The sequence below is a fragment of the Tachysurus vachellii genome, chromosome 17 (genome assembly GCF_030014155.1).
Source record: "Tachysurus vachellii isolate PV-2020 chromosome 17, HZAU_Pvac_v1, whole genome shotgun sequence".
Taxonomy (NCBI): domain Eukaryota; kingdom Metazoa; phylum Chordata; class Actinopteri; order Siluriformes; family Bagridae; genus Tachysurus; species Tachysurus vachellii.
Genome location: NC_083476.1, coordinates 5,626,019 through 5,640,144, shown reverse-complemented (window position 1 = coordinate 5,640,144; position 14,126 = coordinate 5,626,019). Strand labels below are relative to the sequence as shown.

Here is a 14,126-nt window from a genome sequence, read left to right as displayed (position 1 = left end):
GTAAAGTGCATACTCAAAGGATGATGCTTAACAGCTGTTTTGTGGCATGAATGATAAATACAATAAGACGTAACAGAGGAAAAACAAAACTTTTAATAAAATCAAAAAAGGATTAATAAAATTAATTTTATTCTTTATAAAAAAATCAGTTCCATCTCTGCTTTCATCACCCCTTATAAACTGACCCTGATTTTGTTCAAGAAGTAGCAAGTACACTAATAACAGCTGATTATTGAAATATATAAATGACTGACCAGATAGGAATGAGAAGCTTTCCTTTAAACCCCACATTTTCTAATAACATATTGTCTCTGATATATAAAATACATTATAAATATAAAATTTAATCAGTTATGCATCAGGTTTAAGTATTAAAATAATCTCTATCAAGCCCTTTATAGAAACAGCGGATGAAACTGACGATTCGTCTTGAGTACAGCTGAAGCGATACAGAAATCCCGACACTTCCTCATACATTATATGGCACGTGAGAGAATGTAAGTGTTAATAAATAATACTGCACATATCCCATTTTGTGTAGTATTGTATTTCGCAGGTAGGCAGGAAACAACAAAAGGCTGAAGGATGAAAATTGTCTCCACAAGTGTTGCACAATTTCTACTTTTCTGCGTTATAAATAAGAGAGGAAGATTTTATCATCTCCAAATGTACCACTTGATTGGACCCTGCTTCAAGAATCACACAGGCTGTAGTCAAGACAAACAGACATGTCACACACAGTGATTGGTAATCTACAAACAAATCTGATCTACTCCTGTCCTCTAGATCAGGGGTCGTCAACCGGCCCAATGTGATCTGGATTTGGACCCAACATTGTGTTTCCAGTAGCAGAAGCTGATAAACAAATGGGAAAAAAATGGCTGTAGATTAACAGCTCTGTAAACACAAAACAGAAGCAGATCATCTGTTGTGGCTAATTCAAACATGCATTTATGTAAATGGTTTATAACTGAAGGCATCTCATCAGACCAGAGTATAGCTCGAGTATCGGCTAGAGACATGATCTCTGTACAGAGAGCGTTTTTACAGATTTCAGCGATTTTGTGTTCATTCTATTTACCAGCTCGTCTGATTAGTGAACTGACAATGTAGTTTATAAGAATTAAAAAAAAAAAGCAACAAATACGTTCAAGATTAGATGTGATTAATCTGTTCAGAGTCTATGACACTAGTTAAAATTGAGAAGTGGGTCACTCTATGGAACAAAGCATATCCACTTTAAATAGTCTTACTTCCTTAAAACATAACTTGTCACCATTCAGCTACAGTATGTTTGTTCCTTATGAACCTTTTTAAGTGAAGATTCTTATATAGCTGTAGTTGTACACCCTTGATCTTGGTCTCAACAATGTAATAGTTATATTAGTGTTTAAAGTGAGGACGTGACAGAATCGGAGAGACGTAAACCGAGAGAGGACTAATGCTGGAAAAAGGATAATGCAAAATTGCTACAAATCTGAAAAACCATCACTGATTACCTAAACATTAAAAACACCAGTCAACATTCATTCTGTGAAAGATGATGAACGAATGTGTCTATGGTGTATGAACGACGGGTGACTAAACACGACCTCACAAACCGAATGCTGGCACATAAGGCAGTCCATAGTGTAAGAACACTGCAGTCTTCACAGATATACACACACACACACACACGTGACGCTATGCATGCACACGGACATGCACGTGTTCAAGTTTTAGCACTTTTAATTTCCCTGATTTTAGTATTGAAAACAAAATTGTGGTTGAACTTAAGTTTGAGCGTGCTGGCCCATTCTTCCCTGTGTAACCATTATGTTCCCAATGTATTCAACACTGCTGTTTCTGGTTTGGTCATAGGTGACCTGACGTCACGGCATGGATTTTCAAGTGTAAACAATTAAGCAGAACACTGAACAACCCCATGAAACTCCTTCTACAGTCAACTGACAGACAAGAAAATAATCCTTAATGCCAAAAATGATAAATGCTTCTGTGGAAAATAAAAATAGAGTGTTGGGCCCTGAGTGTGTCTTACTAAAGCTCACAGCCAACTGTGCGTTTCTTAATCATGAATTATTTCACCTGTTATTCACACAGATGAACTGATCCCAACCACTACAGTACATGTATGTCATGGCAGTAGATGGAAGAAGAAGGAAGTAAGACTACAGCTTTGCATACCTCTTCTACTTACTTCCTATACCGTACATTGTCCCAATAACTATAAATTACACGAATCAACCTCGTTCTTCATTTTAAGAGAATAGAAACCGGTCCAGTCCATGTGGGACCCGGCGTATACTGAGCTCCATCAGTTGGGAGAAGGTCTAGCCGTAATCTCTGATCCTGGATCAGCCACAAGCTGGCAGCGGCCTGGGCTTGAACGAATGGGTCGATGTACTGATCAGATTCCAGCATCACGGGCCACTCTCAAGATTTTGTAGCTCTGGGCTGCAGGACTCCTGGTTTTCCCCTGCAGAGAACACAGTGCTCTGGGATTTTGACTCTTGGACCTCTCGCTCAATTTCGACCTCAGTCTCCATCTTTCCTTCCAGCACCAGCCGGATGGTATTTCTATCTCCTGCAGTCTCTTCGTGCTCATTCTCTTTAGCCAGACGGAACTTGATGTTCAGTTTCTCTTTTTTTTCTGTGTAACGGAAGACAGAGACATTGCATCATTAAGAAAAAAAATTATACAATGCATGCATCACACCAGTGCTGGATAGAAAACCAGTTAATATGTCCTAACCAAGACGTGACCACAGCTATGGTGTCACAGTGTGACACACTGCTATCTAATCCCACATAGCTAGATAAACCCTGTTGGGAGACTGGAATAAATTTTAATCAGTTCTGAAGATGGGATTACACATGGTGGTTCAACTTCTGGGTCGTCGTTATTAACCTGCAAAAACCTCCCAGATACTGATCTATATATAGCATACCCAATGCATAATAAGGAGGGCTCTAATGATGGACACAAGCTTCCATGCTGCAAAGTACTACAATTAACAGTTTTATACCATTGCTCATTTATTGCACTGATATATATTCATCTTCTGCATTATTGTCGTAAAGGACTGGGGCTGAAAATGAATGTTAAATGAAGTTCGGGTCGATCTGCTCTTTGCTGTTACCAAAGCACTAATGTAATAGTCTAAAATAAATGATCAGGATGACTGTTAAATTACTGGTCGATAAGTAAAAATAGGTTAAAACGATAATGTTCGATACCCTTCCCCAGCTGTCGCTCTTTGGGTAGAAGGAGGACGTCTACGTTATGGTGCTCCTGCAGGGCGGCAGTAAGAACGTCCCCTTCTCGGCTGAACAGGAAGACCAGCGGCACCGTGATGTCCTCTGTTGACTCCCCGTCTCCCACCATCTGGAACAGAGGCGTCTCAGCACTGCTGCTGTCTTCTCGCTGATCTGAGAGTGAGGGAAAAAAAAAAAAAGTCAGCTTGTAGGTAAGAGTGTGTATGTTTATTAGAACACTGTTTGAATGCTTTCAAGTACCAGGATTTAAATAGTAGATCAACATCAACAGGTTCACAGGATGTCAGAATGATGCAGGCCAGAGAAAAGAACAGAAACCAAAACCATTCTTGTGTAAATAAAAGTAATATGTAGCAGCATTATGCTGGGTAGCTGAGCTGCCAAATTGTTTATTTTATTTTAATCTTAAAAGATATGGTTACTCTGATGACCTTTTTAAAGCAATATACTGATGTGACCCTAATATCATTGTCGCCATGCAGAAAGCCATATCTACTGTATGTGTATTATTTAGTCATTTTCTAGACTATAATAAAAATGAGACACTTTCAATTCTTCCTTGAATCATTCCTTGATTTTACATGGCCAAACAGTTCTTTCACCAAAAGCGGCTAGTAAGAGGTCCTATTTCGCTGTAATGCTCCATTTTCATTCTCTATATTGTTTCAAAAGGACTGTATTGAGAATACAAATATTTCAAAAAAACATGGTAATCATTTGGAATTTGTTAAAAAAAGGAAAACATCATGAAGTAGCAAGCAAAATACACGAGAGTTCTTGTATACGATATTCTGAGAAATAAGAAATCCCTTAATCATTATATTATGCAGGTAGCTGAGCTCACCTATAAAGATGACTCCAATGGCCCCCGCCTGCTGTAATCGCCGAGCTTTAACTGCAAACATGCAGTCTCCTCTCAGAGCTACGGCTATGTGGCCCTGCAGCTCCATCGCATTCTCAATGTGTCCACATGCTTTGTAAGGAACGCTCTTTACTAGGCTACCCTTGACCTAAAGTGTATGAGAGTAACATCATGATCAGAGAGAGAGAGAGAGAGGTCTAAAATACGTACAATGAACCACCCTAACGATCCTACTCACCCCATGCTCCTGCTTGGTGAGATCCATACCAAATTTAGCAGGTCCTGCTGTCAAGACCGTTCTCCCTAAAAACGGAGGTGAGATGAGCTGCACGATAAGTGGCACCACCTCCTCTTCTTCAGGTGTATGGCTGACCTCAGCTACCAGCTTTACTCTGAACACACCTTTTTGGGCATCCTTCACACCACAGGACGAACGGATGCAGGAGTGAGGAAAATAACGGCTTTAAGACGTTTTGTAATCGCAGAGGAAATTGAACGAAGCAAAATAAAGACGGCGAGAAAGCGAGTGAACTCACCTGGGTCACCGAGCCGCCGCTGGCCGCTGCCATTTCTGCAAAAGGGGTAAGCGAGATGCCCATGCTTTTCAGGAACTCGACTGGCTCGATTCCAGTGTCATGAAGAGGCAGCTCAATTCCCCTGAGCAGACAAAATGATTAAAAAAAAAAAAGGATTAAAAGCAGTCTCATGCTTAACCCAGAAAAAGTTTGCTCATCTTATCTGAATTACAACTAAACAGTCAAGCATCCTGCAGATCCAGCATCCTTGAGGGAACACAGATCCTTATAAAGGATTCATTTATTAATCCATAATTATATTTTATATATATTTAACTATACATTCTGTTTGAGTTTGCTTCTTGGTTTGCAATTTCCATACAGATACAATGGCATTAGTAAACAGAGAAGAGATTTATATTTAAATCATGAATGGCTTACTTGACAGAAGAAGAGGTATGGGGTGGCCTTCCAACCCCGGTGAGGTATTTATAACGGTCCCTGATGGTCTTGGCAAAGGTGGGGTTATTAGGGAACAGGGTCTGAGCACTGGGGCAAGCGAATGTAAACATGTCCTCTTCATGAGCAGTGTAAAGGCCCTGAAATTACAAATATTACATCAGACAACTAGAACATGAAGAATACATATGTGCAAATGAGTAGTTTACTGGTTTACTGGCACATCTTTATCTCTGTTCCAACAGACAGAGCAAAACAAAAAGCATAGAAAGTTTACAGCTCTCAGTCATATCGTGTAAACTGCCTGGCCACATCACACACACAGCAACTTCAGTTGTCCATAAAATAACAGAATATAAGAAAAACATATAATATACTGAATCTAATATATCAATATCATAGAAATCACGATCACACTTAATCATCCAAATAATTATACATCAAATTCTGTCTTTGGGTTACAAGGACGTGGAAGCGGAAGAAAGTGATCTTGATTCCCAGATGGCAGCTATTTTGGCTAGTTTTTAACTATTTGACACATTTGTTTTTTTTTTAATAGATAACAGTTAAACACGTCTATTTCACATTACTTCTCATTTATACGTTTAAAGACATGTTTGAAGATTTGGACGTTTAGACGTCACCCTGGTACCTTTAAGCCCCATCAACTCTTTTGCTGCACAGCTCTAGTGCAATTTTAAATAAACAAAACACTCCAAACATCTCCAAAACACCAATCACATCTAGACTTGGAGATTATCTTGGCCTTTTTTTTTTACCGTGCTGTTGCCTTTACAGGGAGTTTGCGCACTAGACAGAGAGACTGGGAGCAGATGAGCCTCAGTGGTGAAGATATAGTCGTCGATATCAAAAGGCAACTGACTTTTCTCAGAGAAGAGCAAATAGAGGTACTTAAACATCTCAGCAAGAAAGAAGGAGTCCATCCTGGAAATACAAAGGTTATTATTTTATTACAAGTACAGCCAGATTCACCCAGCTGACCACTGAGTAAAGACTGAGCACCGATAACTTTCTTGCACAAGTGTAACTGATAAGTAAACGAGGCTTAATCTGTTTAAAACAAACACAATATTGTTATGCTAGTTAGAAATATGTCATCGATATTATTGTACACGTTCTTCTGAGACTGTGTCTCCTCACCTGTCCTCGTGTGTCCCCGTCCTAACATCCTGTACTGCTGCAAAGCCACAGGGGACTCGCGCGTGAGTGTTGAGCTTCTCAACTATAGACTGGCCCACTTTGAGGTAATACGGGTCACCTGTAGCCTGAGTGTGAGGATTAAACTGTTATTCAACTGTTACTCTGTGATGCTTTGTGTAAAAAGTAATAAGTATAAATCAGTCAGTGATTAGATTTCTTTCAGGATCACGAATTGAAGAAGTGAAGAATGACAAGACATGAAGCTGTCAGTTTAATGACTGGGTAACAGGGACTATTAAATGACAGAAGCTGCAAAGACATCAGGTCACGTCAATTTCTGGTCAACGTTTGATATACTTGGGTTTTAAATTACACACCGTGCAGCATTTACTAGATTGACTAACGGTACAAATGTGCAGAAGATCCATTAAAATCCAGAGTAATATCTCATACTATTCTTTTTAGAGTGCATGTAACAAACATGTTCTGATTTAGTATAACTGTACATGCCTTTACCTTGTAAAGAAAGTACGTGCTCTCGGCAAACTCTGGCCGCAGAGGGTGTTGACCCCAGTGAACTCTGAACTCAGTGGTGAAAGCCTGTTAAAGAAGAGCGATGTCATTTAAAGGCTATCTGCATGCTACAAGATAACAGACAGTAGCTTGTGCAATATGTGCACTGGAAGTAAACACTGAAGTCTACTAAATGAACTAGCACCTAGTTACCTCAGGAAGAAACTTGTGCTGTTTAGTGACTTGATAGAGCATCTCGTGTGTTTCTATAGCAGGCTTCAGATCTCCCCTTAGAACCTGTACACAAACTTGTCACTCAACTCAACACATTACACATACTTGTCTCATTTAAGTCAAAAACAGGTTTATTTTTACTGAGCATTTATTAAGTGAGCCTGCTGACCTGCAGTCCAGGGAAAAAAGCCAGCAGAGAGTCCATCCAGCTGCGAACCTTCACTGTGGGGTTGTGCATGTGCACACTAAGCAGCAGAGGTGGCTGGCTGATGTACTTCATTATGGCAATGTAGTGCTATTACACACACACACACACAGTGCGTCACTCATATTACACAGATTTAACAAAAACAAAAAAAAGCACAATATAAAGAGATTTTGTGTGTGTGTGTGTGTGTGTGTGATTCCTACAGTGTTAAACCTCTCGAGGTATACATTGTCTCCCAGAAGAATATACGCCTTCATTAGGTACTCATAGTAAGAGTCTATTCCAGCTCCGACACCACTATCTGCGAAGAGGACAATTTTAAAAGAGAGCTTAGAAATCCGTCGACACTCTCACACACACATATTGCATACAAGGTGACTTAAGATTACTCCTAAATTCAAAGCATTATGCAATTGAGCCTACATGACTAGGTTAAAAAGTGGTGTCTAAAGTAACATATGGCAAGATAGGTAGCGAGCCTAAGAGAAAGGAGTAAGGATATTAATCCATCCAGCTCACTGTTTCTCTGATGAATATGTTCTCTCTCTTTGCATCACAAGTAAGAACATTATTTAAAGTATAGTGGCATCTTTATGTTCTCTGTGTATCTGTCACAGTTTCCTTTTGCATATTCCTGATTCCTAAAAGCTGGTCTGTCATCAAGGTACACTATGGTAAACAATCGTTCTAGAGACATCTAGAACAAGCCTTGGATGATGTTTGGCATGTAAAGGGAGCTCAAGCTTTTGCATACGACTGCCTATGATGAAGTTAAACATGTAAAACATCTAGTCTCACCCCGGCGGACCCAGTCTCCATTATGGATGTTGATGACTGTGCCCACAAGGTTACTTCCTCTTTGCCTCCTCTCCCAGAGGACATCCAAAGCTTTCCGTGCATGCTCCTGATGAGGATAGGAAACAAGTTTGGATGTCACCGTGTCGAAACAGAAACGTAAAAACAATGCATTAACTTATTTTAATGTGCCCTTAGTGATGTGAACGACGATGCCCGAGCTCAGCACCTCAAACACGGATTCCCCAGAGAGTCGGCTTAGTGCAGCAAACTCTAAGATCATGGTGCCGGCACAGGCAGTGCAGGTGTCCGTCTCGGTGCCTGTGCGGGACAGAGGGTCCAGGACCCCATAGCGCAGGTTCACCTATATAGAAGACAAGACGGCACATATAACAACAATATACATTTTTATTACTGCTATATGCAGTGAAGGAATATGTAAATATTTTTGGCAAGCAAAAACACTTGGATGAATTTTATTTCCTTTGTCAAAGTTCTACAAATTGTTTAAAGGGGCTAGGTGGTTACCCTTGGGTACGGAAGGCCACTAGTGGTGTTAAAGGCAGGCAGTAAGCGGTAGCCAAGGTCTTTGGCCATGTGCAGCAGCTCATCTCTGTACCATTGCATCCTCTCTCCCTGCTGCTTTAGCAGGTCAGCCATCACATGTGCTCCGAGCAGTCCTCTAAGAGAACAGAACATGAATGTCTGGGTAAGGCACAAAGAAGCACCATGTAGCATAAAAACGCACCTACCATGTTTCATGTAACCCTGATTAACATTAAAATCTTACCCTAGCACACGGATGTTGGTCTCGAAAACAGACACCACCACATCGTTGTCCAGTCTGACGTCTGTAATGGTCTTCTTCACAGCCTCTTCGAATTCCTCCATCCTGTTCAATAGCTGCTCAAACATAATGGAAACAAAATGGAACTTTATTAATGATTAGTCAAATAAAGGAGGTGAGAGTAAAGCATGCTGAGCCAGGCATGGGCACAAGAGTTAAAATATTATAGCAAAAACATTTAATGGAGAGAGACACAGGCTTTCTGTTCTCTTATAGGTCTCGATATAGGTTTGACCGACTCACTTGTTTCTAGAGGCTTGTGATCAAAACAGAGCAATAACAGTTACTGCGAGTCGCCTCTGTAACTGCTGCTATAATGTCATTTTATTCGTTTACTTCTTGATAACAATTTCATTGAGAATTTAAGCTGTGTTTGTTCTTTAGACTTTTATCATTCATTCATTCATTTTCTACCGCTTATCCGAACTACCTCGGGTCACGGGGATCCTGTGCCTATCTCAGGCATCATCGGGCATCAAGGCAGGATACACCCTGGACGGAGTGCCAAAGCATCGCAGGGCACACACACACTCTCATTCACTCACGCACTCACACACTAGGGACAATTTTCCAGAGATGCCAATCAACCTACCATGCTTGTCTTTGGACCGGGGGAGGAAACCGGAGTACCTGGAGGAAACCCCCGAGGCACAGGGAGAACAAGCAAACTCCACACACACAAGGCAGAGGCGGGAATCGAACCCCGACCCTGGAGGTGTGAGGCGAACATGCTAACCACTAAGCCACCGTGCCCCCCTGTTTAGACTTTTATGTATTATTTAATTTATTGTATGTTGTGGGACTTTATTTTGACACCTCGTTTCAAGAGTGTGCTTAATTGCTTAATTGACGTAAGACTTCTTGTCATTAAGGGCTAGTGGCAAGGACGGACAGTCTGTATGCTCCGATGAAAAGTTTGTTCCAGTCAAAAAGGCCTTGAATGGTCATAAGTTAGAATTAAAGACTCTCATAGCATGCAGCCAACGAGGTATTTGCTTTATTTTCTGTATTATATGTCTGTAAAATGTCACTTTGCATTTGATTTCACTTTTTGTCAAGTTAATGTGATTACTTTATTTTGTTGTTAATATTGTTTAGTTTTCACGGTGGATTTGGAGACCAGTCTTCAAATAAATCAGTTTTTGGAGAACCGCTTGTGTCTGTGTGTGCTTGGAGGGGGTTACAGCCTCCTTGTGCTGATTTCAATGCCAAATACATAAAGTCAAACTCTTGATTAATCACAGCAGTTGTGCTGTGTAATGTAAGTGTATTTAACATGGTGTTGCTCGACACTGTTGTCTCATTCGTTTCAGTTTCTAGGTTCAACTTATCTATTAGAGCAAGTACGGTTTAACTCTGCCGCTTTAATCCAAGCAAAAATACTCACTGCTAGTGTGTCTAAGGTGTCGATCAGTGTCAGAGAGAACCTGAAATAGAGAGAAAAAAAAAAAAGTATAATTAAATCAATGAGATTCAGCAATAGGTTTATCGCTGTTATACTCTCAATTTTCATTGTAGGGGCGCAAATAATTTCAACCCCAATCTATTGTAGAAACTTTCACTAATGTTCACAAGAATATTCAGTTTGACACATAGTGAGACAGGAAGCGAAACCCACTTTCCCAGGGAGTCATCAATGTCTCCACGATTTGGCTCCATCCCTCGAACCCTCCCCCTGCAGCTCAGTGGCATCAGCTCATCAGCTGGGTATGCGTATTTCTGGAGCAAGGGGGAAGGATAGGGAAAATTAACCAAGCAACTGAAGTGAAAACTACAATAACAACTTAAGGTCACATGGGAAAATTCAGAACCTTATCGTATGAACGATTGCAAAAAAAATAAAAAAATTACTCTTTTGCTATTACTCACCATGTAACTTCCATAAGCGTGATCGAACATCTCCAAAATTTGTTCCCTAAAACACAAAACAATAAAATTTCATCATTTCATACTAAGTATATAATGTCAACCAGTAAACATCTTCATAGTGCAATTGACATCTATAGTCAAAGTTCAAAAACATTTCAGACAAGTTGCAATTTGAAAAGAAAGCACACAGTGGTTGTGCACAAGAGCTTTGTGGTCTACTCGAGCAGTTTGTGCTAACCACAGAGAACTGTGCTTCATAGCACACACTATGCAAAGGCTAGACAAAACATGATTAAACTGTCAAAAACAAATCCCTTTAAAGGAAATGTTCAATCTTCACTCAGAATACTGTGGAGGTCACCAGTGAAAATACTTTTACACGTTCTTTGTTACTATTCTCTTCATTAAACACTGCTCTAAATGTGTTGCTCTAATGAAGCGATCATGTGGCAATGAGGAAAAAAAACTCAAAAAGAAAAGTACAAAAGGTGTCAATGTGACTAATTTGCTTACATTTATTTAGTGATCTCACAGTTCAAAACCTTGTTTATTTGGGGGTTTAAAATGAAAAATGGAAAAAAGCAAGCTGTTTGCCTTCTGACTAACTTTAATATAGAAAAATCTGTAACAAAAAAAAAAAAAAAAAAAAAAAAAAAAAGAATATTCACTTAATTACTAATATTAAGAGGGGAAATATTAGTGTCACACCCAAATGCGTCAGTGACTGCAGAATCAAGCGTTTGATATTTGACATGATCTTCCTTGTCCATTTATTTTAATGAAAAGCTGAAGACACTCCTTTGAATAAATTTACTTAAATTAAAGGTTAGAATGCTCTCTCACTTCTCATTTTTACACCCAATTTTACCAAGAGTGGCAATAATTCTGGCGCTGACTCCAGCATAATAAAAACCACAGAAATGACTGCTCCATGTGAGAGCAATTCCTGCTGAAAGGGTGCTTTTAAGACCACTATTACATGTCTTTCTTTAGATCATTATTCATTTTTATCCTGTTTATAGTTACACGATGTTGTAGTAAAGCCAGAAGACGAGTCACCTTTCAATCAATTCACCTTTCTGCTGAAGACTTTCCCTCCATTATACATTTGATTGCATCTGACTGCTGTTTGTATTATGTATAAGGTTGATTGAAATGGCACTGTTTAACACGACAGACTGGCATTAATGAAACCTTAAAGGAAAAATAATACACCCTTGATGACCTGCTTCATGACCTTCAGTGGAATCCAAGATTTATTTTGTATTGGCATACTGTGTTAATTTTACATTTTTTCAACATGTTGGTCTATTTAATTTTTATGCTTTCCACATTACCAATAACTCCATTCGGCTACCCGCTAATAGCACAAGTAGGATTTAACCCTTACTTCATCTCTACTTTAAGATACTGATGCAGCTGTGCTTTAGTTCTTTGGGGTCAGAGGTGGCTCTGAACAGAAGTGGTTAAGGCTCTGGGTTGTTGATTGGAAGGTCTGGGTTCAAGCCCCAGCACTACCAAGCTGCCACTGTTGAGCCCTTGAGCAAGGACCCTAACCCTCCATGCTACAGGGGCACTGCATCATAGCTGCCCCTGCATTCTGACCCCAACCGTCAGAATGTTTCACCCAGCTCAGCCCGTCTGCAATTTCTCTTTAACCAACTGCAATTAAAAAATGTTGAGACAAGTGTGGAAAAACCCTTAAGATTGACATTTTATCTTTTCTCCTGTTAAACACTATTGTAATGCTGCATTCATGCTACCTAGTAAACATGACAAGGAGTTATAACCTTTGTGCGACCCCTCATGGTCAGGAGTACCTTCTCAAAATAGCAAGGAGTATAGCCAGTGTATTAGATCAAACTAAGTACTGTGTGTGTATAATAACTGGTCTAAAATCAATACTGTTAGAAACTAATTTAAAGGTAGAGAAGGGGGACATTAGTCCATTTTTCACTGGGTGTGACCATGATAATTAGACGTCACTCTGTACACAGGGAAGGAGCTGGTAGCGCCAACGACTATCTCAAGAAGCCAGCAGGTCAAAATTACAAGTTAGTGAGGTTCCATTGTGTGTGTGATGATTTTTTTTCGGTAAGAGAGCAATTACACGTTTGCCTCGAACACAAGAGCATAAGGAACATCACCTTGTGATGTCAGTGACACTTCTCACAGGAATGTCACCACCTTGTGATGTCAGTGACACTTCTCACAGGAATAACAAATATACATCACTAACCAATGAATTAAAACCTAAGCAGCTTGAAGAAATCATGCTTGTTTTTTCAATATAAATATATTTAAAGCTGTTCAATCAGAGGCTGGATGTTAATTAATGTGCTTTAATTAACATCTTTTACCAGAAACAGACAGTTTCTTTATACTGCTATAGTTCTATAGCTGTGAACAGACTGATGAGGCTCATGGGGCTCAGTTTGTAATCGAATGATACTAAATAAAAAATAGTGATGGATACAAAAGTACCTGATTTTGGACTTTTCCTCAGCAGACATGATCTGGCCATCTTGATCAGCAGCTCCACACAAAATGCCACTAAAGAGCACAACAGGCAGCAGCACCATAACCGAGCAGCTGAAGCAGGGACTCTTCTCTGCTCTTACACCTATTTTACCCATTAAAACTAGATTTTCTCCCCCCTACTGATCGTGAAAGGAAAACGACTTTTTTCCTTCCTAGAGATCCGAAACTCTCTTTAATAAAAGTACACGTAAACAGTTAAAGCATTATAGTAAACCTCCTCCTGTCAGTCAAGGAACAATTAATAAACAATACGGAAATAAACAACCACAAGCTTTGAATAGACAAATTATTTTAAACGACTCGAACAATTAGTGTAAATTACGACTGGTAGATAATACATATATCTAAAGTCGCCTAAGCTAAACAGAAAGCTAGTTAGTTTAGTCAAGTTTAGCTTCGAGCTGTGACATTAGCTAGGTTGCTAAACCGGTAGCCGGCTAAGCTAACTACTTCATAGCTAACACAAGAAAAGAGAAAAGTCCTTCTTGGATAAATATTCCAGAAAATGTTTCCTGGAGGAGTCAAACTGCCGAAATACTCCATTTCCATCCGTCCTCAGATGCACATATTTTCGGGAAGGCTAATCTAAACCCAGCGACTCCTCACCGCCTCCTGTCTAAACAAACACCAAAATATTCACATATTTACATTGACGCCATCTTTCTTTACTCTCCGACAAGCCGGAAGTAGAATTAAAATAATATATTTTTATTATTTTTAAATACACGATAGAAGGCATTTTCATGTCACATTACATTTCATGTCACATTTTTAGATTATTATGTTATATAAAAAGCTTTATTTATATATAAAAAAAAAATCAAAAATACGTACTGTATGAGTAAC

The 14,126-nt window shown here is 39.5% G+C and overlaps 1 protein-coding gene across 1 annotated transcript; it reads right to left on the bottom strand.

Moving 5' to 3' along the window:
* Positions 1-531: 531 nt before the first annotated feature.
* si:ch211-282j22.3 (ER degradation-enhancing alpha-mannosidase-like protein 3) lies at positions 532-13,943 on the bottom strand. Its single transcript, XM_060890419.1, has 20 exons — positions 13,224-13,943; positions 10,740-10,785; positions 10,489-10,589; positions 10,258-10,297; positions 8,814-8,926; positions 8,552-8,705; positions 8,253-8,387; positions 8,027-8,132; positions 7,432-7,529; positions 7,190-7,315; positions 7,000-7,083; positions 6,790-6,873; positions 6,274-6,398; positions 5,892-6,057; positions 5,095-5,252; positions 4,675-4,795; positions 4,377-4,553; positions 4,121-4,286; positions 3,238-3,429; positions 532-2,650 (listed from the first exon to the last, which is right to left on the bottom strand). The coding sequence occupies exons 1-20, from the start codon at positions 13,373-13,375 to the stop codon at positions 2,421-2,423; spliced, it is 2,574 nt and encodes an 857-aa protein (XP_060746402.1). The 5' UTR covers positions 13,376-13,943; the 3' UTR covers positions 532-2,420.
* Positions 13,944-14,126: the final 183 nt, after the last annotated feature.

Coding starts and splice junctions, on each gene's coding strand:
- si:ch211-282j22.3 (XM_060890419.1), bottom strand. CDS start 13,375: ATGGGTAAAATAGGTGTAAGAGCAGAGAAGAGTCCCTGCTTCAGCTGC. Junction 10,590..10,739: donor ACGCTTATGGAAGTTACATG/GTGAGTAATAGC, acceptor CCCTTGCTCCAG/AAATACGCATACCCAGCTGA. Junction 8,706..8,813: donor ACCAACATCCGTGTGCTAGG/GTAAGATTTTAA, acceptor CTGTTCTCTTAG/AGGACTGCTCGGAGCACATG.